Source organism: Struthio camelus, chromosome 9 (assembly GCF_040807025.1).
Source record: "Struthio camelus isolate bStrCam1 chromosome 9, bStrCam1.hap1, whole genome shotgun sequence".
In the NCBI taxonomy this organism is placed as follows: Eukaryota; Metazoa; Chordata; class Aves; order Struthioniformes; family Struthionidae; genus Struthio; species Struthio camelus.
This window is the reverse complement of record NC_090950.1, coordinates 6,409,024-6,436,107: the sequence shown is the minus strand read 5'-3', so window position 1 is coordinate 6,436,107 and position 27,084 is coordinate 6,409,024. Positions and strand designations below refer to the sequence as shown.

The 27,084-nt window shown below is 44.9% G+C and overlaps 3 protein-coding genes and 1 long non-coding RNA gene across 6 annotated transcripts in view; 2 read left to right on the top strand and 2 right to left on the bottom strand.

The window, feature by feature from the left end:
* The window catches only part of WDR33 (WD repeat domain 33), a 72,241-nt gene extending 51,182 nt beyond the window's left edge, over window positions 1-21,059 (top strand). The window contains exons 8-23 of the mRNA XM_068953954.1: window positions 1,248-1,374; window positions 1,951-2,105; window positions 2,237-2,315; window positions 2,859-2,969; window positions 3,701-3,795; window positions 4,015-4,023; window positions 4,690-4,776; window positions 5,027-5,166; window positions 5,515-5,667; window positions 6,038-7,087; window positions 11,581-11,683; window positions 11,965-12,427; window positions 16,061-16,227; window positions 16,357-16,449; window positions 17,361-17,546; window positions 20,398-21,059. Of these exons, the coding sequence (XP_068810055.1) occupies window positions 1,248-1,374; window positions 1,951-2,105; window positions 2,237-2,315; window positions 2,859-2,969; window positions 3,701-3,795; window positions 4,015-4,023; window positions 4,690-4,776; window positions 5,027-5,166; window positions 5,515-5,667; window positions 6,038-7,087; window positions 11,581-11,683; window positions 11,965-12,427; window positions 16,061-16,227; window positions 16,357-16,449; window positions 17,361-17,546; window positions 20,398-20,630 (3,251 nt within the window). The 3' untranslated portion in view covers window positions 20,631-21,059. The remainder of the gene's footprint in view (window positions 1-1,247; window positions 1,375-1,950; window positions 2,106-2,236; window positions 2,316-2,858; window positions 2,970-3,700; window positions 3,796-4,014; window positions 4,024-4,689; window positions 4,777-5,026; window positions 5,167-5,514; window positions 5,668-6,037; window positions 7,088-11,580; window positions 11,684-11,964; window positions 12,428-16,060; window positions 16,228-16,356; window positions 16,450-17,360; window positions 17,547-20,397) is intronic.
* LOC104140750 (uncharacterized) lies at window positions 16,289-17,816 on the bottom strand. The gene is made up of 4 exons (XR_693366.2): window positions 17,678-17,816; window positions 17,330-17,525; window positions 17,170-17,211; window positions 16,289-16,426 (listed from the first exon to the last, which is right to left on the bottom strand). It is a non-coding gene; the product is annotated as an uncharacterized lncRNA (long non-coding RNA).
* Window positions 21,060-23,095: 2,036 nt separating the features above from the next.
* Window positions 23,096-24,712, bottom strand: SFT2D3 (SFT2 domain containing 3). Its single transcript, XM_068953953.1, has 2 exons — window positions 23,870-24,712; window positions 23,096-23,762 (listed from the first exon to the last, which is right to left on the bottom strand). The coding sequence occupies exon 1, from the start codon at window positions 24,660-24,662 to the stop codon at window positions 24,066-24,068; it is 597 nt and encodes a 198-aa protein (XP_068810054.1). The 5' UTR covers window positions 24,663-24,712; the 3' UTR covers window positions 23,096-23,762; window positions 23,870-24,065.
* Window positions 24,713-26,402: 1,690 nt separating this feature from the next.
* LIMS2 (LIM zinc finger domain containing 2) overlaps window positions 26,403-27,084 on the top strand; it is a 50,587-nt gene continuing 49,905 nt past the window's right edge. For 2 of the 3 annotated variants that reach the window (XM_068954185.1, XM_068954184.1), the window contains exon 1: window positions 26,408-26,524. In XM_068954185.1, the coding sequence (XP_068810286.1) occupies window positions 26,514-26,524 (11 nt within the window). In that variant the 5' untranslated portion in view covers window positions 26,408-26,513. Of the gene's footprint in view, window positions 26,525-27,084 lie in introns of all 3 variants that reach the window. The other variant, XM_068954183.1, reaches the window with a different exon arrangement.

Here is a 27,084-nt window from a genome sequence, read left to right as displayed (position 1 = left end):
CTCTCCCCTATCTGCCTAGCTATAAGTATCAGAGAGGGAGACAGTTGCACTCATTTGATGGAGGAGTGCTTTAAGGGTTTAGATTTTGCTTTTATTGCTTGTCCTGATTTGATTTGTCTGCAGCCTCAGGAAAATTTCAACAATGTTAATTTTTAATGTCTTGTTGAATTTAGGACTATATTAAGAAAGCTTGTGCTGCTTGAAGTTACATGCTCCACCTGATGACGAAGAGGTTCCTGTAGGAACTATGTGACCTTGATGGGAACCGTTTGTCTTTGATGGAACATCCCACCATTCCTCCATACCGTTTTATAACTTTCGTGCCTTTATGTGTTAGGCAATCCTTCTTTTTTTCATCTTGCTTTTTCTTTAGTTACTGCATGCTGCCTATTTTCTGGCATTGGCTGTTACCGTTGGCTTTCCATTGAAGTGGGCTGGTATGGAGAGATACTGGAGAAAGAAATTATCATCCATTATTTCTTCTCTAAATCCTTATATTCCAGCTCAGAAACCTCCCCATTTTGTTGTGTAGCAGAAATGAGCATTTCTTCTTGACTGATTTTTAGATCACCTGAGCAGCACAGATTCTCTGTCAAGGTCAGTCAGTCTGTTTAAAATGAAGCGATATCATGAGAGTTTTCTTCTCCTAACTCTGACTGTTAGAAAAATCTGCATCTGTTTGACCTGATGGTAGGTGACATCACATTAGATTTCTTCTCATCATATGCTAATTTAATTTTTAGGTTCATGATTTCATTTCTCTGCTTGTTTTCTGACAGGACAGCAAAAGGGTAATACTGATAGGATGGGGAAAAAATGCATGTTTGTCTTCTATTTCTAAAATACTTCATATAAAATGAAGTGCAATGGTGTGTTTTTTCTTAACGCCTCAATACAAATGCTTCTTCAGTGCGTGTTTAATATATGGTATAGTAGTGTAGGGCCAAAGCCTAAAAAAAGTTCCAGTTTGAGCAGAAGCATCTTAAAGAATTTTTCTTTAGGTGAAGTGAGCTTGGAATATGAGGGTGAAATCTGAAGAGAAGATACTTCCAGTGATTGGTGGGAAGAAATGCAGAATAAGTTGGGGGGAGTTTTTATTTAGCTTGGTTTTATGTTGTGTGATCCGTGCTCTGTGATATTTTCATCCAGTTTTGCGTTACAGTTACAAGGTATGCACACTTTAATTTTCAGCGTCTTCTCAATTTCTGCAAAAATCTCTAAATGAACAATTTTAATGCTCTTACCAGGACACGGAGCAGATGTGAAGTGTGTTGACTGGCATCCAACGAAGGGATTGGTTGTCTCAGGAAGTAAAGATAGCCAACAGCCGATAAAGTTCTGGGATCCAAAGACCGGCCAGAGCCTTGCCACACTGTAAGTTCTTGCCCTGAGACTTTACTCTTCTCAAATATAAGATGACTTCGTGAAATCATTATTTTTTTTTTTAATTCTCTTTCCAGCTTCTGCCTCGCATCTTTTCAGCTATACACGGTTGCTTCAAATAGAAGGCTAATGCTTGAGCTGTGTCAGAAAAAGTAGAGGTTACGTGAAGTCTGAACCTGGAAAATTATGACTGTAATGTTCCTTGTTTAGGTTGGCTTTGTCCTCGTTCATAGACTTCCCAGTCGCACGGTTCTCATTTGGAAAACGGAAATGAGAGATGTGCTTAACTAGGCAAAAGAAACTTCTGGGCAGCCAGAGGTCACTGCAGCAGAGGCATGCACAGTAACTGAGTACCATCTCAGCGAGCACCACCAGCTGGGCTTAGGTTACAAAAGAACAATTGTAAGGCGTAGGGTCTTTGGCATAGAAAGCCCTACTATTCTAGTTTCGTCCTCTGAATTACTTTGTTGTTGACCTGAATATTTGGGACTGGTAAATTACACGTTTTATTTGCGCCTGAGACATTGGCATCTGGACAAGAAGTCTTTTTTCTTTCTCTGCTTGCAGACATGCTCATAAAAACACGGTGATGGAGGTAAAATTGAATCTGAATGGAAACTGGCTACTAACAGCTTCTCGTGACCACCTCTGCAAGCTCTTTGACATTCGTAATCTGAAAGAAGAACTTCAGGTCTTCAGGGGTCATAAGAAAGAGGCCACAGGTCAGAAGTTGTTGTACTTTGAAGGTTTTTATTGGTAAATTTGGATTAGAAGTGAAAGTTTTTGAGACCCTAATTGTTTGTTAGAAATCCCAGCATTCTCCTTCCTGATTGTGAGTAATTTTATATTTCAGCTGTTGCCTGGCATCCTGTTCATGAAGGGCTGTTTGCCAGCGGAGGGTCCGACGGCTCTTTGTTGTTCTGGCATGTTGGGTACGTGGCATTTTCACCAACATGTTGGAGAGATGTTGGTTGGATGTGTGAGCTAGTATATTAAACATAAAATACATGCTTCATCTTTGAATCTAGGCTTTAACATGCATGTTTATGGTACAGTTTTGCTCTGTTCTTGAGAATGTTTGTGAATATGCTTTATTTGTGAAGACGTTTTCCTGTGCAGATCTGTTAGAAAAGATCTGATTGCATGTACTAAAATTGTCTAATATTCTAGTGTTTTCTAATAGTTTTTTTGTTGAGAGAGTGATGAATGATTGACGCTTCTAGCTTGTTAGAGCTTCTTCTAAGATGTTGTGAATGTTTTACTTTTAAAGGTACAGTTTAAAAAAATTCCTGCATTACTGAGTTTCCTATTAAGTTCAACTGGAAGCAGTGTTCTCGGCCAAGAGAAAAATAACTGAAACTTAAAACTTTAGGGGGTAGGAGAAAAGGAACAACAGAATAGCTAAAGGTTTATATTGTATCTGTAGCAGATGTTCATCATGTGATGTTTTATGTATTTATTTATTGATGCATCAGGGTTGAGAAGGAGGTTGGTGGAATGGAAATGGCCCATGAGGGAATGATCTGGAGTCTGGCATGGCATCCCCTTGGACACATTCTCTGTTCGGGCTCGAATGATCACACCAGGTATTTTCAAGTATTTAAAGAAAGGATCTAGGGGAATGTATATACTTTTAGAAATTGGAAAGGAGTAGGACACAGGTGAAAAGAGAGCAGACTGGGATGGTTCTGCTACACAACCCTTTGGCAAAGCAGAGAGACAAATTTATCCAATGGGAAAGGCATTGACATTTTACGTGAAAAAAGGGGGAAGAACCATTGTTTTCACTGAAGAAATATTCCGTTCTGTCTCCCCAGTGTTTTTCCCGTGGATCGTCTGCTGGCCGTGTGTTTCTTTTCACGTTGCAGGCGTGTTTGGAGGCATATAGTTTGTGCTTTGAATCTTTTTGGGTTGAGCACACTGTAAGCATGGAGTATTTTATAAGTGCAGTGGAATTTGTGTGTGTATTGACAGGGTTAATTGTTTGTTAATGTATTTAAATTGAGCGAGAAGTTCTTGGAAATCACTGTCTACTCAGGACCTGTATTATCAGTGTATCGCATTTTTTATACCCATTGTGCTTTGAAGTATCTTTGGAACTGTATAATTCGATGTATTTTGGGGTGGGTTTTTTTGTTTTTTTCTCTTAAACTCACACCTGATGCCCAAATCCACAGTTGAGCTTGATCAGTGAGGGTTTGAACCCTTATGTAATCAAGACAGCACACTTGAATTTAGAAAAGCAAGAACAAAATTTGGTAAACAGGAGTTAATACTTTTGTCCGTTCATTAAAATCATATAACTTTCTTTTGACAGCAAGTTTTGGACTCGAAATCGGCCTGGAGATAAAATGCGAGATCGTTACAACTTGAATCTGCTGCCTGGAATGTCAGAGGACGGTGTGGAATATGGTAATGCAACCGCCCCGCACGTGGAAGAAGGAGGATTGGGGGTCAGGACTAAGCCTAGGGATTTTAGGTGAAGTTAGACTGCAGCTTCTGGGGAAGATGATGAAATAGTATAGCACTGGTGACCACCTAGATAGAAAATAATTTTTACTAGCATAATTTTATTTTCTGTATTACAAAGGATCACGATTCTAACGGTGAGGTTTTTTTCTTGTCCTGCAGCTCCAGGAGGTAAGACCTGCTCTGTCAATCACAGGAAGGAGGTTTGGTGCTCTCTCCAGCAATATCCCCAGTTTGAGTTGCTTCCTGAAAACTTCATGACTTCCCACAGTCCTGAGCTACAGAGCATGGGAAAGCCTTTCAAACTGTTGAACTTGACTCCAGTCTTAAACCTTTTAGCCTCTTCTAAGGATTTTTCTTGGTAATCTTGGGTTGCTCAGGGTTGCCCAGCTCTACAGCATGCCTCAGTGACTTTTCTGTCCCCAGGGTTGCATCTGTTTCTTTATTCAGGCTTTTCATTAACTGCTCTTTTCTGTTTGGGAATGTTAATTGAAATGTAACATTTCAATCTGTGTTAAGTTTTAAGAAATATATGTTTGTTATAACAAAAATGGGAATGGGTATGAGATAATATTTTCTTTTCGGAGCCTCTACCCGAGATGTCACTTTCTTGAAAGGCCATAGTTTCTGGCCCTTTGAGGTGTTTTTATGAATCTGAACTTGCCATTCTTTTAATTTAATATCTGTTAATTCATGCATGGGATAAAAAGTGTCTCATCAGTTGTGAAATATGTAATGAAGCCAGCAGAGGTAAAAAGCATGTGGGAAACCGAAAGAGTAAAAGCATAATTTAAAGGAAAACTGTTCCAAAAATAAATATCTGTTGTTTTCCTCTAGATGATCTTGAACCCAACAGCCTAGCAGTTATTCCTGGGATGGGAATACCTGAGCAATTGAAAATAGCCATGGAGCAAGAGCAGATGGGTAAGAAGTTGTTATGGGGAGGCATTTTCCTGAACCATCCAGATACCGTGCAATTTCTCTTTCATTTCTTTCATGTGTCTTGGTAGCACAGATGCTGTTTTCTGAAATTCTGAGTTGTGCATATTTCCCATGCACAGACAAAAGAGTTGAGGACTTCTTGTTCTCTTTTGTTAAATAAGTTGTAAGAAGAGTAACAAAGTTTCTCTGTAAACCTGTATTGTGCTGATTCTTTGTCTCCCTGGTGCTAAAGGAAAAGACGAGTCCAATGATATTGAAATGACAATCCCAGGACTGGACTGGGGAATGGAGGAAGTAATGCAGAAGGACCAAAAGAAGGTGCCACAGAAAAAAGTGCCCTATGCAAAGCCAATACCAGCACAGTTTCAGCAGGTAGGTACCTGATACACAGTGAACACCAGAACAAGTTGTTGTTATCCCAACTTCAGAAAGCGTCTAGCTGTTAACAGCATTTTGGCTTTCCAGTATATCAGCTCCTTTAGATCAACATCCAGTTCAAAATAGTGTACCGCCCTAGTTAATTTAATTACTATTTCTGCATAAAAAAGTGGTTAAATCCCTGTACCTTGAAAGTAGGATATTATGAGATATGTATGTTTTATTCAATGTAGTTTATAGCTTTTGAATATCAACGTTACACAGCATTTCAAAAGACTTTCCCAATGCAGCTGTTCAATGTGTAGTCCTCAGAATTCATCTTATGTTCACTGTTCTTTATAGGCATGGATGCAGAATAAAGTCCCTTTGCCTCCCCCACCTGAGCCATTAAATGATAGAAAGGAAGATATTAAGCTGGAGGAGAAAAAGAAGACACAGGCGGAGATTGAACAGGAAATGGCAGCACTTCAGTACACAAACCCACAACTCTTGGAGGTATGTGTGTGAAGATTATTAGCAAATTTGTTTTAGTGCTCTAGGTGATATGGTTGGACCTTAACACCGAACTGTGTAGCTTGCTTTTGCGGGACTGTTTGCATGGGTTTTTTTTTTTGCAAAAACCATCTAACTGAACAGTGCATGGACTTAGTGCATTATAGTATGATACCTGCAGTGAAGCCTCCACATTTCAGTTAGTTAATACTGATCTATGATTCTCTTTAGTTGTATTTCTACTAATTAACTGAAAAGCATTGAATCTTTCTAAGTTCCCGAGAATGAGATAGTTGCTTTTGATTTTTAGTTGTTTCCTATTCTTCTCTGCCTAGTTGATTTTTGAGTCTCTTTGTTTGATTTTTTGGGACAGCAACTGAAGATCGAGAGACTCGCACAAAAGCAAGCTGAGCAAGTGCAGCCGCCACCTCCAGGAGGCTCTCTTCACGGACCCCAGCCTTTTCCAGGTCAAGGCCCAATGTCACAGATGCCTCAAGGATTTCAGCAGCCCCTCCCACCTCAGCAGATGCCAATGAATATGCCTCAAATGGGACCTCCTGGTCCACAAGGACAGTTCAGACCTCCGGGACCCCAAGGACAAATGGGACCTCAAGGTCCTCCGTTACACCAAGGCGGTGCAGGTCCACAAGGGTTCATGGGACCACAAGGACCTCCGGGCCCCCAAGGACCTCCACAAGGAATGCCACGGCCTCAGGATTTACATGGGCATCAAGGAATGCAGAGACATCCTGGCCCTCATGGGCCGATGGGGCCTCCAGGTCCACAGGGTAGTGCTGGCCCACAAGGCCACTTAGGACCACAAGGCCTACCTGGGTCTCAGACTCATTTAGGACCACAGGGTCCACCTGGCCCACAAGGTCACTTGGGTCCTCAAGGTCCTCCAGGTGGTCAAGGAATGCAAGGGCCACCTGGTCCCCGAGGAATGCAAGGACCTCTTCCCCATGGCATGCAAGGAGCTCCAGGATCTCAAGGGATGCAAGGCCCTATATCTCAAGGGCCTTTGATGGGACTTAATCCAAGAGGGATGCAGGGTCCCCCAGGACCCAGAGATAACCAGGGACCTACTCCACAAGGGATGATGATGGGTCATCCGCAAGAAATGAGAGGTCCTCATATGCAGAGTGGTTTACTAGGACATGGTCCCCAGGAGATGAGGGGCCTACAGGGACCCCCGCCTCAAGGTACAATGTTAGGACCGCCACAAGAATTGCGTGGGCCACCAGGTCCACAAGGCCAGCAGGGACCTCCACAAGGCTCTTTAGTAGGGCCTCAAGGAAACATGCAAGGACCTCAGGGACAGCCGAACCCTTCAAGGGGGCCACATCCTTCCCAGGGCCCTCTGCCTTTCCAGCAGCAGAAAACTCCTTTGCTGGGCGATGGGCCTCGTCCCCCATTTAATCAGGTATGTGTGGGTCTGTGTAACAAGGAGCCTGTTAAGAACGTAGGAATGATAACGTCACGTGGTGCGAATGCAGAGCCAGAGCTGAGAGTGCGAAGGTTGGGTGTATTTGCAGGATTGAGGCATCGAAAAAGACTAAATGGTGATGAAGAGAGTCATGTGGCTTGGAAGCAACAAAGGTAAAGGTAGAAATGGGATTACTGCAAATACTGATAGGGAAGTCAGTATCTGCTAAGAAAATATTTAATTTTAGCAGAAACTCCAGTTTTTTAATTCAAGACACTGAACTCTCTTAAATGGGGAGTTTCCTGGGGAGCAGGTAAGCACTACAAAAAGTTGAATTTAAGCAAGATTAACTTAAGCAAACTCATTAATCAATGCAAGTTACTGCCAACTCTCAGTTGTTCCACAGTAGTTTATCTTAAGTATGGGATGACTTTACTGTGGGTGCTGACACACCTGGAATTAGCTTGGGTCTGGTTGAGCTTTCCGGTTCAAATTCAGTGCACAGCAGCACAGCTATCGTGCTAGACAGATCTAGAAATAGTTTTAGCTGCCTTTATACCTTCTGGGGCACCAGTTAAGAGATCCTGCCTGGCCGTGTACGTGCTTACTCGGCAAGAAGCATGGGTGGGAGCGCGGGTATCAGAGCGGCTTGCGTAGGACCAGCACAGGTCTGATGGGCCGAGCTGGGACTGCTGAGCTCAGCCCAGACCCGTGCTGAGCACCTGTCCTGGCCCTCTGAGCCCGAGGAAGGGCGGCGAGCCAGGCGCTGCTCTGCGCTTGGGCTAAACTAACCTGGAGCGCTGGAGAGTGTTGCTTGCAGACACAAGGACTACTTTTGCAGGGATCGAGTCAGTTTTTGGTTAAGGCCGGTTCAGCGCCGGTCTTGCCGGGTGCAATCTGCTCTGCCGTCTTCAGTAGCTGCCTTATTCCATCTTCTGGTCTACCGCAGCTCACGGAGAGCTTACTGTTTTCAGTACTGTGAACGTATTTCTTATAAGCCCCTATTTTACTGGCACTGGTTTTGTACTTAAAATTTCTCGTGTTTGTCTTCAGCTTTAAGGTGAGTTTTGGAGGGAGAGTTTTGAGGGGAGGGGAAAAAAACCTACTTATCCGATGTTATGAAATGCGTGATTTTGCTAACCAGATGAACTTTTTTTAGAGTTGCACTGAATAGGTTCTAGTTAAAGCTTTGGCTGGGATGGATATACCCCTCAGTGTGCAGTCCCGTACTGTCCGCAGAAACGTGCAGTGACGTTGACATGAGCTTCACTGAAGAGATTCAGCTTCAGGCTGAGGCAGTGGCCTACGCGTTGCATATTTATTTGAATTTTTTAAAAGCAAACAAGCAGCAGCAGCTCCCTCCAGAAGTCTGTTAATGCAGTGCTCTTGCTGAGGTCACAGGAGCATCAAAGTTAGGCAAATAAAAGTTGGCTCCCTAGCTCTCGCTCGTACTAGCAGGGCGTTTTTCATGCCCATCCTGAGGAGACTAGCTTTTCCTGCCCTCGAGCCCAACGGCCAAGCTTGTGCGGGTGCGCGGAGAAGCGGGTGCGCCTGTGCGTGCCCAACGCGTAGGGCTGTCCCTGCCTGACGCTGCTGCCGGCGCTCGGAGGTCAAAAGCCAGTAGTTGCTTCTGACAGGTGGACGGTTGCTCTTGATGAGTGCTACTGCCTTAAAGTCTCTTACAAGTACGACAAAGAAAGGAAAACCCAAGTGTTGACCCTTTGCCCTTCTTAGGGTAGCTTTAGTAGGGTAATAGCCTTTAAAAAATAAACGGATTTCAAAATTCACCATGTTCCTGTCGCTTTGTGCTCCTGTTTGCTTCTCTGTAATAGAAATACAATAATAGTTACCCAACTCAGATTTTTTTAGCAGTAGGCATTGGCTCCCCCCGCCCCCAGAGTGGACATTTATCTGCTGTAAACCTGTAGAAATCACTCACCTTCCTCTTTTCCCCATCAGTAACCGGAGGGTGTGAATATTTGTTCATGCTTCACCAAGGGCTTGTGAAATCACTACTGACCGCGTATGCGGGTTTGTAAAGGTAAAGCTGCGTCTAAGAAGCGGTCGTTGCCTGCGCGTCGGAGCGCAGAGGTTTCCCGCGTCTCTTCCTCAGTCGGAGACCTGCTACCTTCTGCAAACACGGAAAAGGAGAAAACTGTTTACGAGGAGGAAATTGCCTGAGATGTGATGGCGAAATCTGAATTCTGGGGATAGGTGTGCTGGTGTTAAACTGCAAGCGGGTAGACAGATCGTTGCCGAGTTAGCGGTGGTGCTCTGGTGGCTCTTGGGCTGCTGCTGATTTAGATGTGGTTAAGATCAAGTCTTCTAAACTCTTTAGTTAGATATTGCTGAATTTCATCTCATTTACTGCTTGTGCAAGGTGCGAATGCTTCAGGACAAGCCTCCTTATTGTCCGCGTACAGGCAAACGCTAGGAGCTTGTGAAACGTGTTAGCCAAAAGCAAAGTTTTTCCTGTGGGTCAGTATGAAAAATTCTCCAAAAAAAAAAAAAAAAAAATACAGGTGGCCGCTACGGAACGGCTGCGCGGTTTGGAGCTGGTAGGTCAGCAGGGAGGGTGAGGTGAGCCGCTAGCCCGAGCCTAGCTGCGGCGCGGCGCGGAGCGGAGGAGGACGCGGTCCCCGAAAGCCGCTGCCGCGCTCTCTGTGCTCCCGAGCTCGGCGAGTTAGTCCAGCGGTTACACACCCAGGACGGGGCCATCGCGCGTTCGGAGGTGGGAGGCGTGTGAAAACCGCGGTATCGCCGATATATCTGTCTTCCTACCTTGTCAGAGCCTAATTTATTTGGCATAGGGGTTTTTGGCAACCCCGACGGAAAGTCTTTTAGCGAATGCTAAAAACTGCTTTTTGTTTAAACAAAAGTGGCGTGAATTTAAGAAGTTCAGGGAAGTTTATTGTAAGTAAGCGTCAGTTCAGGATATGAGAAATAAAACTCCAGGAAGGTTTTGGCCAAGAACGGCAGAAGCACGGGGAAAACGTGGATCTTCGGTGGATCTTTCCGAGTCGGGGAATTTGTGTGGTCTGGATTCAACGCTCTGCTCAGGCACTGGGAAGGCGCTTTTTTTTTTTTTTTTTTTTTTTTTTAAATGTTGGATCAAGCCTTTTATTTTGCTGGTTTTTTCCCTCCCCTAAAACCCTTAGAGAAATAATGAGCGCAAACATGCTGTTTGTAGTGCATGCTTGTATGCTTTTTTTTGTTTATCACGTATGTTGCAAATCAGTGTAAAAGTTCAGTATATAATCTAAAATTCGTATTTCAAGATACGAAGGGAAAAATGCACAAATTAACTTATTACTTCTCTTGAACTGAAGAAAAATAGTAGCGTTCCCAAAAATTAAGTACAGAACATGAAAATTACTTAACGTGGATTCATGTAGAGATGGATCAGTGTAATCATGAGTACAACTATGAAGTTTAGTTTTTTAAGCATTTAGAAACCATCCGCAATCGGGAAGGTCTTTTACAAGGCCAGTATCGAGGCAAGTTCCTAATCTTATTATTTAGACATGTCTAGGAAAAAATGTTTGGGGTTTTCTGGTGGTTTTTGGCAGGGAGGGGTTTGGTGGTGTCAGCGCAAAAGTTTTTGTATAGCGACCTTGCAAAATTCACGGAGAGAGACAGAATAACGGAAAGGCTTGTGTATTCCTCCTTTCTGCTTTGGCTTGATGGAGCTTCCACAAACTCTTGCTCCGTCTGTTTTTGCTTGAGGAAAGCAGGCTGCTGCGGCTTGTGCCTTTATCTCAGTCCTTGCCTTAATAACCTAGTAATAACTTCTCTTCTCCCTTTGTGCTTAGCCAGGCATCTGAAAGGTTTTAGTACTTTCTTTTGAGCCTAGATTTAGAATTAGGGAAAAAAAACTTTGCCGGCACAGTAAAAACCAGGCTCGTGTATTTGCACGTTAACGGTTTGCGAAGTAAGGTTTACAGGAGAGGTTCAGTAGTCCCACCACCAGCAGGTCCCTGCAGTCTCCCCCTCACCAGCAGACGTTCTTGATATTCCTGGTTTTTTCATGGTCTCATTTTGTGTTCGTTTCTAAAAAAAAAAACGACTTCGGACTACGCAGTTCTTTCAGTCTAGGTCTAGACAGTTTCTTAACAGCATGCAAGTCAGTACTTGCTATTTTTCAAACAAATACACACTATTTCCTCTTCTCTAGCAGGCAGTTAATATGAGTTTTATCATTGTTGGCTGTTATGGGTAGAACGTAGCTGGTGGGAATTAGTCCTTGAAATGGCAATTTTTCTATAAAATCAGGTATACTTTCAGACAGTGACTGAAAAGTTATTTAGTATGTGATTGTCTGAAAAAACAGATGATTGCAGAATCAGCTGTTTCGATTGCTTGAAGATGTGTGAAGATACACAGTCTTTGTTTATGTAAAGAAACATGTTTTGCCCTCTTACAAAGGTACTTAAAAGCAGAAATTCTCATGCATGGTAATTCACGTGGCCTTTCCTGTTATATATTAATAGGACGGACAGAACCCAGGTCCTCCACCGTTGATACCGGGACTGGGGCAGCAGGGAGGACAAGGTCGTCTCGGCCCTCACAGCCAAGGACCTGGTCTTAATAAAGGTAATTATATATCGTGTCTGTTCTTCTATGAGCAACTCTGCAACAAGAGACTGTTCCAGTGCAGTGCCTCTAGGAAGAAAAGGCTATAGCAGAGCACGGGACCTTGGCTCAGAGAGAAGTTTCCATAGGCTTGTGGCAGGAATATAGAGGAGAAGCGTTTCCCCAAAGAGTATTTAATGTGAAATGTATAGCGTGTGCTCTGGAGAAATGTGCAAACTAGAGCATCCTAGAAGTGTTCTTAGAAAACATTACAGAAATTTGCTATGATTTTTTCCTTCAAGGTGACTCCCGTGGTCCACCAAACCATCACATGGGCCCTCTCTCAGATAGAAGGCACGACCAGAACAGTGGTGGTCCTGATCATGGGCCTGAGAGAGGGTTGTTTCGAGGTGGCCAGGAGTGGGGTGATGGTAGAGACAGCAGGGGCATGCCAGATAGACGAGGACCTCACCCAGATTTCCATGATGACTTTGATCGACCAGATGACTTCCGTGACGACTTCCATCCAGATAAGAGATTTGGCCATCGATTACGGGAATTTGAGGGGAGAGGAGGCCCCCCATTACAAGATGAAAAATGGAGACGCGGTGGACCTGGGCCTCCCTTTCCTCCCGATCACAGGGAATTTGAAGGAGGGGGTTCAAACCGTGGGCCTCCTGGTGCTTGGGAAGGACGGAGACCTTCAGATGATAGATACCCACGGGATCCTGAGGATGCACGCTTCCGGGGAAGACGCGATGAGAGGTAAGAATAAATCTACTCGTTGTTTTGGGGTAAAGGGTGAATGGAGGGAGATCTTTCTTCCTGGTTTCCTTTTCATTAAGGAGTCTATCTGTTTCAGATTTATAAACTGGAAACCAATAAGGAAATGAAAACTCTAATATACCTGAGTATAGAGTCCATAAAATCATTCAGTAATAGAAGAAAACTTGAAAAATGGTCATTGTACACAGCAGCTTCCGTGTCTTTAAACAGTAAGTAAAGAGAAGGGAGGAAATTTGTAGAGAAGATCCAAGTGACACAGGATGAAGATTTGAGATCGTTTTGATGAAAATTGAGAGGAAACTTGAAGGTTAAAGTGACAAACTTTTGAACGCTAGAAATGGAATTTGAGACTTTGTCTCCAGTCACAAACTACAGCATGACTGTAGAGGCTGTAGAGTGAGATGTAATATACTTGTAAGGAGCAGGAACAGTGATCCTCCTATCAAATGTTAAGGGGCAGAGCTACTGCATCTGTTGGACTGTTGAGACTATTTTCTCATGTTTTTGCTTGTAGGAATTTTCTTTCTTTCTGACTTATTTCTTAATGCCAAGCGAAGAACTCAGAAGTAATCTAGTTTATAGCAATGTCCACGTCATTGCTCGCAGTTTCCACATGAATCACAAAGGGACGAATTTGCTTCTAGTTATCAATGTAAATATGGAGGAATTGCTCTAAGTCAGCAAGATTAACTGTCGTTGAAAGTTGCTCCAGATTTATGCAAGTTTAACAGTATAATTTGGCCTCCAAGTCTAAGCCTCTCACTGACCACCAACTCCATATGTATAGAAACGTGTACTTGTACAAAAATATTGTGGTCTCCACATAATGTGAATTTTGTGTGTTTTAGTTGCCTTTTTAATCATTTTCTTACATTCCTTTTACTTTACATCTATACAGCTCTTCTTTTAGCTATTTTCTACCTAGCTCTGTAAAGATGTACCTTCCTTTTGTGTGAAGAGTATGAAAAGAAATGAACAGTAACTAAAAGAAGGTAACAATTAAAGCCATTTTAAAAAAGTAAGAGTAAAAATAGACAGCATCCAAGCTGAACGGTCTGCATTATAGAATTCTGAAAGATACAGCAGACAGCGTTTTTAAACGTTCAGGAGAGATTTTCTGAATCTTGTATCGGAAATGTTTAGGGACTGGGAAAGATTTTATTACTAGCCTGATTTTAAAAAGGTTTCAAGAAGAGTGTCCAAGAAACTTGTGACCTGTAAATCTGACTTCTGAACTTGGAGGAGTCTATTTGTCACAGAACAAGTATTTGTACAGCTAGTTTGGTTTAAAAAGAAGGAGCACAGAGCTATAAAGGGCTTTATTGTGCTTAGCAAACTTAATGAATTCCTTTGAGTGAAGGTGGATTAGATGCCGTGTACTGCAGATGCTGAGGTGAACCTAAGAACCCCAACCCGCTCATTTAGCTGGCTTGGTTTGGAATTTAGACTGTAACTGGTTCGATCAAGCATGAGAGGGATGTGTGTGTATGTGTGTGTTTCTCTCTAATTTCCCGTCCTTTTCATCCCTGTCCTGTTCTTACTCTACCTGTGCATATCAACCTGATGCTTCTACTGCAGAGACCTGCCTCTTCCTGCCTGCTAATCTGCACAGTGTGTAGTTCTGTACATTAAGGTCCTAGGCCTCAAGGAAGACGACCTGAGAGCGGTCAAACAGGAACTGAGCCCTATACAAGGCAGGGTTTCACGTGTGGCTGATATGCAAAAGCGAAAAAGGATATATGTGACGCAATATTAGGCGCTGTGGCTATGTCAGGCATAGGTATGGTAGATCTCAAAAGTGAACTGTGGCCATAAGCTAGCCTGACAGCACAAGGAAAGGCACTTATTCCTGGTAGCCGTAGGACCTTGCGTTGCAAATCTTGGGAATTTACAAGCTAAGCAGAATCACACCATGTCAGTATTAAAATGGGAGACCCTCTAAAGAGCACCTAGAGGACTGTGCCGTTTCAAGGCTAAACGACATTGCTCTGTGGTTATTTGAACCATTTGTACCTGAAACTGTTCAGTTTGTTTTCCCAAATCATCCAAGTTAATGTAAAATGGTTCATTGTCCATGCACAGCACTCCCTCCATCCACTGTTGTACCTATATCGGCACAGCAGCCTCCTCTCTGTATTGTGTTTGTTTTCTGGGAGGTGGAGACAGATCTATTGTTTTTAATTAAAACACAAAATGTAAAAGTTTAAAAATATTGTATTGTGTTATGACTACTGTTAAAATATTTAAATTTGTAATTAAAAGGTTAATGTTGTTAAAATTCTAAATAAAAGTATCTAAAGTTTTGCTTGTAATAGGATGCACTGTGTCTTTAATGAGCTGGGGAAGGGGATGCTGCACAAAGCCGAGACTATCTTGAGTTATTACCGTGGCTATGGTTTGGCCAGTGTGGAACTGGGCTGAGAAGGGACGGGGGGCACCAGTGTGAGCGGGCGAGGACAGTGCTCCACGTTGTCAGAGGTCTCGCTAAGGGGTGGGCAGGAGTAGCGTGGGATTGCACCGTTGAGGAGTCCTGAACCAGTGTGCCTGCACCACCTAAACATCTCGTCTGTGCTTGCACAGAGACTCTGTGACTTGGGCTGTAATGAGACAGTCGCAACAACTGGTGCTCACGCATACGTTTGGAGTTGCAGCGATACGCAGAACGTGTTTGCGCTTTTACGAGCACTCCAAGTGTTTATACACTGGTACTGTAAAAACCAAAACTACTAGTGTTCATGCAGCCACCTAGAGGCTTACCTGAAACGGCAGGTGACAGTTCAGTAAGAACCGTTCTTCTCTCTGACGGTCTCAGTTCAAACCCCAGTGCGATACTGGAGGAACTATACTTCTTTAAGAAAAGATACAGAACCCAATCATATCAAATTATCGAAGATGTTATGGTACTGACTAGAAGGAAATTATCAACTTCACTGTTACGACAGGCTACATTTCGCAAAACAGAATTTTTCATTATTGCAGCTGGATAAACTACTGTTTGGGCTGTAGCATGCCACCGTGCGCTGTCCGGCAACCATCATCGCTACAGAGCCGAGTTACAGTCTAGGATCGTTTGCTAAAATTATCAACTTAAATCCTTAAGAACTGAATGCCTAACAGAATGTTACAGCAGAAGAATCCAAAATGAATAGAATTTAGATGCTGAAATGTTTCGCTGTGGCCATGACTCTTGCTAACTGCTTGTACTTTTCAGTTTGTTTTTATCACTAAAACGGGAAGGGAAAATAAGACCACAACAGCTGAGGGAAAATCACTTGTCCTTTTCCTTACCTTACTTTATCTCTAACACCACTCGCTGATTTTTCGCTTTTCGTTAAATGAATGCAGTATATTTGACAATGTTTTTCTTGTATGAAAAACGCAAACAACAGAAGGAAGCAAGAGGGGGAAATTATAGAAATGAATAAACAAAGTGCTCAGAGGCAGAAAACGAGCACCTTTTTTGCCCACAAATCCTGTTCTAGTAATTGTATACGCTACAGTATTAAGTAAAAAAAGTTCAGAAACAAGTTGATTATTAAAATGAAGATAACTCAAGTTTATCAATGTAAGTTCTGCCTAAAAACCACGTTTGTACCATGTTCTTTCTTGTAGCTTCAGAAGAGGAGGACCCTCAAGACATGAGGGCCGGGGACCCAGGGGGAGAGATGGCTTTCCTGGTCCTGAAGATTTTGGGCCAGATGACGCTTTTGACTCTCCAGATGAAAACGCGAGAGGAAGGGACCACGGTGTTCGGGGGCGAGGTCGCGGTACTCTTAGAGGTGAGGGAACGTTCTCCCACGCTGAAATGCAAGGTTGAGGAAGCAAAGACGTTTCTTGGGCAAATTACAATAGTTTCATGAGTACAATGTCTCTTCTTACTCCCATCCCCTGCGTCTCTTGCTGCTCAGGAGGCCGGAAGGGTCTGCTTCCTACTCCAGATGAATTTCCACGTTTTGAAGGAGGGCGGAAACCAGAATCCTGGGATGGAAACAGAGAACCAGGTAAAAATCTGGTGAGGTTTTCTTTAGATATAATAGACTTCTTTAACATAACCGTTCTTTTAAATACATAACTTTAAAAAGTAGCACTTTTTAATTCTGTATTTCACGTGCTTGTTATCGCTCTCTTTACCCCTAGAAAAGCAATACTTAGTTCTTTGAGACTTTCTAAATTTAGGAAGAATTCAACTGGCCAGAATGTGACTGGCTCTACAGTGCAGCTGTCTCAGGGAACAAAAAAGTGATTGTGGCCCTAAAGTCTTGATTTTAACTTCAACTGGTATACAGTTCAGAACTGTCTGTGGTTGCCACCCGTGGGTGACTAAAGCATGTCTTTGTCAGAGCATGTGTTTTTGAGACATATATTAACGCCGTAGTAATCCTTCTCTTTTATGATGGTACCTTCGCTATTGTGGGTTTTTTGTTTTCTTTTTAAAGTTTTCACGTTTTCAGCTACAGTGAGTGACAGCCTACTGGTATTAGTATTTGTTTTACTAACCGTACTAATTACGAATGGGAACCCCTTATAGGAATAAAACTGAGGTTTTGGAGTGTCGTGGAAAATATGAGTACAAATGATACGTGAAAAAAGAAAGATGAATATCTGATTCTGTCTAAAATACATGAAAAGAGTTCATCCTAAAAAGAACGTTTTAGATCTATCACTTTCTCCTTTCTCATCTTCTTTTAAACTGTATTTGTAACCTATCTTCATCGTCTTACCTTGAGCTTTCTTACAACTTATTCATCTGTTTGCTTGTTTGCCTGTTTAGAGAAAAAAACATAATTTTAAGTTACAAAATTGAGGACCAAATAATGTAGAAAGTATGAAAATTTATGTGGTTAATTCCAAAATTAGGAATAATGGTCAGATGAACATTACTTATGATCCTGTTTCTTCTTGTCATGATCAGGTCCTCGTCCAGATCACCCTCCTCACGATGGACATTCTCCAGCTAACCGAGAACGTTCTTCTTCGCTCCAGGGCATGGACATGGCCTCACTACCACCACGCAAACGGCCCTGGCATGATGGACCAGGGACCTCTGACCACAGAGAAATGGATGCTCCAGGTGGGCCTCCAGAGGAGAGAGGGAAAGGTAAGAAGCCTCTACATTGAAAACGTTATGCAACACTGGCACGTTTTTCAGCAGGAAGCTTATCGAGCATTCCGTATGTATTCAGAGGGGATAAAGCTGAACTGAATTTTATGGTAAATAATTAATCTTACCAACTGTGAAGCTGAAGACCAATCTTGTAGGAACTGTGAGCAGAAGGGTTTTTCCAAATCCAGATCTTGTTGCTCTTTTGGGCATCAGATAATCTTCTTAAATGTCTTGTGCTCCTGTTCAAAAGTAGCAAGTTTTTGGCTCCCTATTACTCCAGTTGGAAAACTCGTTAGGAGCCGTTTTTTTCCTGATTTTCAGATCAGTTATTTATAATTTGTAGTCAGTTAATACTCTTTTTTGTGCTTTCACTTAAAACAGGGGTTTTTGTCTTACTAGTATTTAACTTGTATAAAATCTTTCCCTTCTCAGCTCTAAGGGACTCTGATATTTTTTGTCTGTCTTTATAAATTCTCAATTTCTAAGAGCGTAAGCATGGACATCCACGGTCAGAGGAGAAGTCCATAAAGCGCAATAGCTTGTCTCCAACAACAGCCAATAGCAGGTAGCTAGGGAGGGGTGTAAGAACAAAGTAAGCCTGGAGCGGTATGTCCCTGAAATGCTCTCTGAACTTCTGGAGATCTGTAGTTCAGGGACTTCTAGTAATGTTATCTTTATATTTAATTGCTTTTGACAGTTATTTTTTGTGTGCTGCTCTAATTGCTTTATGAACCATATAAACTTTTGACGTGCACAACATCCACTGATAAACTGATAGACCTAACTACAGTGGAGACTACTTTTTAAAAAAAAAAAAAAAAAAAAGCAGGGGGGACAGGGAAAGGGAATACTTCTGTTTTAAGCCTGTCAGTGGCCAGCTCCATTCAGTGATGTCTAGGGATTTTATTGAAAGAAACAGTGGAAAGTTGATCCCTCTTATTTCTGAATGCCACCTGCAATTGCATCAAACTCTGTCATCTCCACCCTGAACTAGCTCTCCACTAGGTTAAAGGCTTCTGATCTGTTCTGTTGTGAGAAGCTGTTCTGCACCTTTTATAATCCTTATTTGACCTGTCTGTACCTTTTCCAGTTTTAATTTTTTAATTTATCCTCTTGTAAATTAAATGGGATAACTAGGAATTGCACGCACTCTTTAAGATATGGTTTAACCATGTACTTCTATAGTTGGCTTTGTTGCATTCTATTTTCTCCATTCTTTCCTAATAGCGCCTAGTGTCATATTTGCCTTTTTTTTTTTTTTTTACTACTACTGAACAATAATGTGATAAAGAACTAGCTATTGTAACTCGCAAACTACCTTCTTTTGGAGTCTAATAGCTAGTTCAGAGCATATTACTGCGTGTGCAAAGTTCCCACGATCATCCTGCTAGCCCTGCACCCGTTTTTGTTCCCTTTTCCTCTTAAAAATCTGAAGCGTGCTGTTGTCTATTTTTAACAACATTGTCGTCATACAGCCTACCCATTGTTACACTGTGATCAGTGACTGAGATTCTTCTCGGTTGCTTCCAAGTGCTGAGCTCCCAACCTATAGTTGAGGCTGTTGTTAGTCCTCAGCTGCACAGCCTGGCCTTTGTTGCCACTGAATTTCTCAAGCTCAGGTAGTGCTGAATGATATGCCTGTCCTCCTCTGTATGGACAGTACCTCATTCACAGTTTGTTTTTTTTTTTTTTAATAAAATTCCATTGATAAACTCCCTCTGTATCAATACTTTTCCTTTAAAAACTGTCTGTTTTTCCCATTTAGCTAGCACCTTCTCCTTCACAAATCTCCAAGATTCCTTCTCTAGCTTCACTAATAATTTGTGTCAACCCTATCAGATGCTTTACGGAAGTTACAATAGGTGTTAAATCTGCTACACTTCTTGTGCCCAGACAATTCATTACTGTACCAAAGAAAGTTCAGAACAGTGGCAGAAAGCTTGATGAACGAAACATGAGCAACACTTTTGCAAACAAGGATTCCGTCACCTGTCATTTGTACTGGTAAAGTCTTTTGGAGATATAAACTTTATGGACTATAAAATCTGTGGAACAACTGGTCTCTTACTTTGCACAGAACCAAGCAGAGTCAACCAAAAATAACTTTTGCTAAAATAGAGCATAAATATCCTAATTTGGCTGTAGCAAATTTGTCCATAAAGCACTTTTCCCATTATTTTCTTCAAAGTATTACTTCTGTTACTTTGAGCTAATGACTTGGGGTTTTTTAATTTACTAGTACTGGAAAGATCAGTGAGAAGCAGACAATCCTCATGTTCCTGGCAATGACAGCTCTAATATAGTTTATGTTCATACTTAGTAGTAAAACAGAGCATTTTTCTACTATTTCTAGAAAAAACAGAATCAATCAGTAATGTTGTTACTCATTATCTTCATCACTAGCCTCAACTGATCAATCAGTGCAATGTCTGTGTTTAAGAAAAAGATGATGATGAATAGCATGCCAAGCAAATTAAAAAAGCGTGCAAAGAACCACGGATGGTGTTAAGGGACGAGAACAGATAGGAATGCCAGGGAGTTTTGAGGAAGCCACGATTATCATTGTTCTGCCTTATTTCATTTAAGTCCTTGTTGACTGTATCAAACGTAATCACCTTCAATTCCCATTTGAATTTGACTGCTGCCCATCCTCTGCACTGTCGTGCAGATACTGAATCTATATATAAAGAAAAACTGTATAATGGGAAGAGGCATAAAATTACAGGTCTCAACTATATTCAGCCTGTAAATGATTATACCACATGAGAACTAGTTCAATATATGGTATGTCTGAGCAGAGCCATGGCTTAAACTACATCAGTAACTGATTGTGCTTCATTTTTAGGACGAGGAAGTTCAGGACCTTCACAGAGAGTGCCAAAATCTGGGAGGTCTAGTTCTTTAGATGGAGACCACCACGATGGATTCCACAGGGATGAAGCTTTCGGTGGAGGCCCTACAGGAGGCAATAACCCTTCCAGAGGAGGAAGGAGTGGGAGTAACTGGGGAAGAGGAAGTAACATGAACTCTGGTCAATCAAGAAGAGGAGCATCTAGGGGTGGTGGAAGAGGACGATAGAAGAGGCTTTGACTGGGTCACGCCCAGTCCTTGCTGGACAATATTTAAATAAACTGCTACTCTGGACTCAAAGAGAAAGTAAACTTGCAACACCGCAAACCTGGATTCTTAACTGGGATAATTGAATGTGCATTAGTTCCTAACAAGGGTCTTTTCCTAGATCAATCAACTGCTACTAGCTGCAATATTGTAGCTAGGTTTCCATTTTGTCCTCTCCATCCCCGTTTTCCTCACCTTCTTTTACCTACTTTGTTTTGTGAAGAGCTGGAATTTTTTTTAGTGTTGTGAGACATGGAGCACCTCCACAGATTTCAGTTCACCTCCAGACAGAAACTTGTTTCTATATGTACAGTTTGTCAGAAAAGTTACGTTGTTTTTGTATGAATACAGAATGTAATTTGCGCAAAAATTAACAAAAAAAGAAATCCATGCAGTGTGTGGTTCTTTACTCACCTAGAACTATAAAGTGTCGTCTTTAAGCAAATGCACGTATCAGATGGAGCAACAGAACTACCTCCTGAATTGTCCACAGTACAAAATGCTAATGCTTTATTCCTAGTTTTTAGGTTTATCATGCATAGAGAACTTTCTTTTTCACCTTTAGCCACAGCTGTCTATAGACAGTAAGTGGTGCTGACGTTAAAATTCCAAAACACAGGAAATCACCGCTGCTTGCTATTCTACCATCCTGAAAGAGAAAAACGTGGAACACCATTTAGAAAGTTGTCATAGACGGTAGGAGCATGAGCTATAACCTAGCAAAATAGACAGCATGACAAACGTTGTTGTTCTACACTTTGGCGAGTCAAATATTTCTGTTCACAATAGGATCAGTTTATATAAATGGGGGAGGAAAAGAAGTTTAGCAGCTTGATTAATATGGATGCATACGTTTTACAGTGGCTGTAGCACACATTGCTTAAAGATACAGATTTTTCAGTACAGGCTGGTGCACTCAAATACTGAAGCACAAATCTCATTCGTTGGTCACTCGCTTAACGTTTTTAGGCATCCTTTTCTTTAGGGTATTGTTTCCTAGTTTTATTTCTTTGCAATTGGAGCGGGAAGTGAAGGCAGAGGAGTTATTCCTATTTTTCACATTTCGTAATAAAGCTGCTTACCAACCGTGCATTTCAATTTTCCCCAGAAATACCATAAAAGGTATTTCTGAGCATAGCTCCTTTCGTATCTAAAGCCTCAATGAGAAGGGTACTGTGTAAATACCAAAGCCAGCTCTCAGGAAGAGAGGACGATATGGTAATGTAGTTCTATAGCTGACAAAGATACTGCAGCAAAGGAGCAATCCGCAGCAGATATTTTACCTGACCTGTCATTCCATCAAATTCATTGGAAAGACTGGCCTAAGTCCTGATGGACCTATCTTAACGAAACAGAGCAAAGCATAGCTACTTAACTGCTGTTCTCTTGGTTCAGTCAGACGTAGGTTCTTCTAGTTTTTAGTGTGCAAAAGGGCTTGTGAAAATTACAGTTATGAGCTCTTAACCGTTAGCCTGTAAAATTCTTGTCACTGGGCTCTCACGAGACAGAATGCTGTTAAAGGAATTAGCTGGGAACAAGTGGAACGCACCTGATACAATACAGTTTCTCCTTTGGGGGGGGGGGGGGGGAGGAGTTTGGTTTTAGTTTTACCTGCAGAAGGTGGTACCTCAAGATTGATCCTAACTCTGTGAAGTTTTAATGCTGAACATCAATGATTTGATTATTAGGAAAGGGGAAAGCTTGGGTATTTTGTTTTGTTTTTGTTTTCCAACGGCACATATTTTTCTTAAGGGGCTGGAAGTGACTTTTTAAATTAGAGTACCTGCTTTAGATGATGAGCTTTTCAGCCCCTATCTAAACCACGGTCCTCTACCAAAACAAGTTAAAGTGCACCTAATTATAGGAAACCCAGCTCGCTTTATCTAGAGAAGGGCACAGGCTTGTTTTAACCTCCTACAACCAGTTGAGGGTAGCTGGTGTTAAATAATGTTTGTTTTTCATGTGAGAATGGCAGCTTTTTAAATTATGATTTTAAATATTCCATGATCATGGGATATGCACAGAAGGTCCTGAGAAATCTGTATAATTAAGCATACTGCTTGCTTTCATGTAACATCTTGAAGGTCACAGTATAGCAGAAGAGCCAGTAGCAGTAGCTTCCCCGGCTGTGATACCATGGCCCACTAGCGCTGGAAAAGGGGGGAAAGTATTTAACGGGAGTATGCTTCTTTCCTCTTCGGTTTAAGTTTAGTTCAGTTTAAGCTGCTAAAAACCAGATACTCTAGATGCTAGTTTACAGCTTCACCTGTCTAAGGTTTAACTTGAGACTGCTGATAGAAATAAGATTTTTATATACTAAGGCTTAGAAGTTATGAAGTGCGAGAACTAACTTTCTGCTGTTTCAGATAGCGCTGACTTGACTTCTAAGGAAAAAAGTGACCCTCAATGGAACGTCTATGCTGACATTTGGTATACAAATAGTTTTATTAAAGCAATTTATGTACATTTAAGGCCCCCCCTCCATTTTACAATTTATTTCAGAGCAAATACTACGTGAAGAGGCTAAACCCTAAGTAGTGATGCAGACGAATATTACAATGTTTGGTTTTATTTTATATACGAGGTACAGAGACTCAGTGGGACAGCGAGATAGTCGCTCAGGCTCGGAGCGGGCTGGGCCCGGCGGTCTCGCTTAGCCGCAGCAGGGCAGCACGCAGCCGAAGAGGCGACCTCTCGGGGGCCTGTCAGCCCCTTCCTAACAGCGGACTCGTTTCTGGATTTTAGCAGAGCTGTGCTAGCCGAAACGGGGGTTGACTAATTACTAGCAGGGTCTATTTTGGAAGGTCATGCTGCGACACTGAGCCGTTGCTGCCCGATTGGAGAAAGTCAAAAAACATGCAACCAAAAGACAGGTTTAAGAGCCCTTTGGGGCCCAGGCATCCGCTGCTGGGCAGCGATAGCCGCCAAGGCCGGGAGTCGGGAACAGGATCAGCACCTTTCGGTCTAGCATCGTATTCAAAGACTACGCTCGCAGGCAGGGATATGGTCGCTGGGACGTTTGTCTCGTTTGCCGGGTGGCGTTTTAAAAGCTTCAGCACGGACGTTCCCAGCGGCTGCGAGGGCGCGTGGAGACTGCGAGGGTCAGCACAGAAACGAGCTAACGTTAGTTAACAGCGAACGGCTTTTGAACCCCCCCCCAAAGCCTTCCCCGTCCGCCCCCCCCCCCCCCATACACACACCTCTCCCCCCACGCTGGGCCAGGTTTCGCTCGACGCCTCTTCGGCCTGAGCCGATCCCTCGCGCGCCTCCAACGGAAGGTCTTATATCCTGCGGCCTCACTCACGGTTTGCGGCTGGGCCGAGCTGCTGCGGGAGCCGCGGCCGAACCAGTTCAGAGAGGGTCAGCGGCGCGGGCCCGGCCCGGCCGCTCCGCTCCTCACACCGGCAGCGCGGCGGCGGCGACGCGGCGGCGCAGCGCCGGCCCCAGCAGGCGGCCGAGGCGGCGCAGGCCGGCGGCGCCGCCGGGCAGCGCGGCGACGGCGGCGCCCAGCTGGGCGGCGGCTCCCAGCGCCGCCAGCGCCGCGCTGCGCCGCGCCAGCGCCGCGTACAAGGTGCCGCCCAAGGCGGCCAGGTAGAGCAAACCGGCGCCGCCGGGTTCCCGCAGCAGGCGGCGGGGCCCCCGCAGCAGCGCGGCGCCGCTCAGGCCGCACGCGGAGCCCAGCGACCAGAGCAGCGCGAACTTGCGGGCGCGCAGCAGCAGCAGCGGCGCGTAGAGAGCCGCCAGCGCCCAGCACAGCGCCGCCAGCAGCAGGCACAGCCCGCCGCCCGCCAGCCGCTGCCAGCGCGACAGCCCCGGCAGCCAGGGGTCCGCCTCGGCCGCCCACGGCCAACCGCCGCCGCCGCCGCTGCCTCCCGCCGCCGCCGCTGCTTCGGCCTCCGAGCAGCCGCCGGGCGCCGCGCTGGAGCTGGAACCGGAGCCGCCCGCCTTCGCCTGCGCCAGGTACTCCTGCAGCTGCCGGCCCAGGTCCGCCATGGCGGCGCCCGCTACCGCGCGGTGCCCCCCGCCGCCGCCGCCATCTCGCGGCGCAGCCGCATCCGGGTCATGGGGCGGCGCCGTCACATGGCGGCGGGGGCTGGGGTTGGCGTGGGGGCGGGTGCGCCCGCGCCCGCCCAGCGGCGCATGCGCGTGGCTCTGTGTGTGCGCGTGTGAGGGGTGGCGGTTGGCGCCGGTGCGGAGCGGCCGTTGGTGGCGCCCGTCGCCCCTGCTCCGCCCGCCATTTTCTCGCCGCGGGGGCGACGGGCGAGGCGGGGGGGGAAAGGGTCGCCGCGGCATCCGCTCTCGCTTCTTGTCACGCGCCCCCCGTGTCAGAGGACAGCTCGGTTGGTTTGTGCGAAGAAGCGGAGCAGCCCGTTGGCGGGAGCAGTGCTGAGGGCCGCCCGGGGCGGCTCGCTGCCTGGCGTGAGGGCTCCGAGAGGGCCTAAGCTGTGAGGAAGCATCGTGGCGTACAGGGCCAGGAGCCGGGAAAGGGGTGGCATCACGCTCAGGGTGTAGTTTGGTAAGAGAGAGGCAGTATTTGAGAGGGCTGTAGTTCACACACAGCGCTGTGGGACGTGGTAGTCTTCTGAAGACTGGCTTTTGCCCCTGCTCTGTACTCCTCTTGAGACTGTGGTCGAGTCACCTCGCCGCCCCTGTTCCTCAGACATCCAGTCCGAGTAACCTCCCTTTTTCGCTAAAGAACGGCGGCAAGAGCATAAGTATTGTTAGGTATCCAGCTACAACGATAACTGAAGATATAAAAGTGCCTCCGATACAGAGCATGACTAAGAACTTGTCTGTAGATTACTGTGTGCTTCTTCAGCCAATTCAGTTAAATCATTGAATGTTTACCCATAAGTTAATCTGTTACCCTGATCTGTTGCCCAACCAACCTTAAAACCAGAGTGAGAGCATCTGACTCAGTACTTCACCGTGTTTTAACTAAATAATTACAAATACTAAATGTTAAGTTTAACTTGTATGATTCACGCTGTTTACTGCAGGACTGAAAAGATGTTTGCACACTATGAAACGCAGGGAGCACAGAGCTGCCATCCTCAGTCCCAAGCTTTTAAGGATATTTGCAGTGATGGTGAGTTACATCATACCAATTGCCTTACAAGGTATAAGTAAAGTTTAAAATCAGTTTTGGACCGAAATTCCCTGACCCTTTTGGGGGATCATTTTAGCATTGCATTACCATGTCAGAGAACATAAACGTTTCTAAGTGCCCAAGACAAAGTTCAGTCGTTAGCAGAGGGGCTTTGATGTAATTGAAAACGTTGGACTTCCAGGGAGTTTCCTTAGCGAGTACAATCCCTATTTAATGCCATCTAACCGCTTCTCAGAAGATCGTCTTCCAGATGTGTTTTGTGCTGCCCTGGAGGTAAAACACACTATGAAACTGGTTTTCCCCCTCCTCTGTGAAACCTGCACGGCAGATAGGAAGCACAGCTGCTTTGTTCGCAGGAAAGATGTCACCCCCCGTTTTACCAGCTCTAACTGCCTATACAAGGCAGTGCAAGGCGATAAATCGCGCTGGAAGCGTCTCTCCCCTCCCTGCCCCGGAGACCTGCTGGAGCTTCGGAGGGCGGCGGGGCGGGCGCCGCTGCGTTACTCCCTTTTTCTTTCCCTTTATAGGAAAAGTATGCGCGGCCCGGGGGGGCGCTGCCCTGAGTCACCGGGGGCCGGGGCCGCCGCCCACGCGCAGGGGGCCCGGGCGGCCGGGCCGGGCCGGGGCGGGGCCTCGCCCGCCCTCGCCGCCCGCCGGGGCCGCCGAGCCGCGCCGAGCCGCGCCGAGCCGAGTCGAGCCGCGCCGCCCTCCCGCCCCGCCGGGGGCCAGCCGCCATGACGGGCAGGTAAGGCGGGACGCGGGGGTCGCAGCAGCCCTCCCCCCCCCCCCCCGGGGGGAGCGGGAACGGAGGCTCCGCCGCCAGCTTCAGGCCCTGGCAGGCAGCTCCGTGCGGGTGGCAGCGAGTCGGAAACGGGCGTGGGGGGAAGAGCAGAGCAAGGGCTGCCCCGCTCAGCACTACTTCTGCGTGGGGACGCACTGAGGGGTGGCGGGAGGACCAGCAATAGAGCTGGGGTGGCCGGGCGCTGCCATCCCGCCTCCCGGGGGCCCTCCTATCCGTCCCGCGTGCTCCGCATCCAGTCCCCTCTTCTTGGGGCTGGCCTCGGAGGGATGCCTTCCAAGAGCTGTTCAAAAAACCCTGGGTAAATCTTGAGCTTGATTCTCCTCCTGCGCTGACACTGGAGAAGTCGGCAAAGTCACCTAATTGACAGATGCGAAAGAGAAAAGCAGTGGCGAAAGCGTTCGCTAGCGTCTTCTGAGGGTTTGAACAAATGTTTAATGGCTCTGACACTTTGTTTTCCCATCTGTAAAATAAAACACTGACGTTATAAAGCTGTTGGTGAAAGT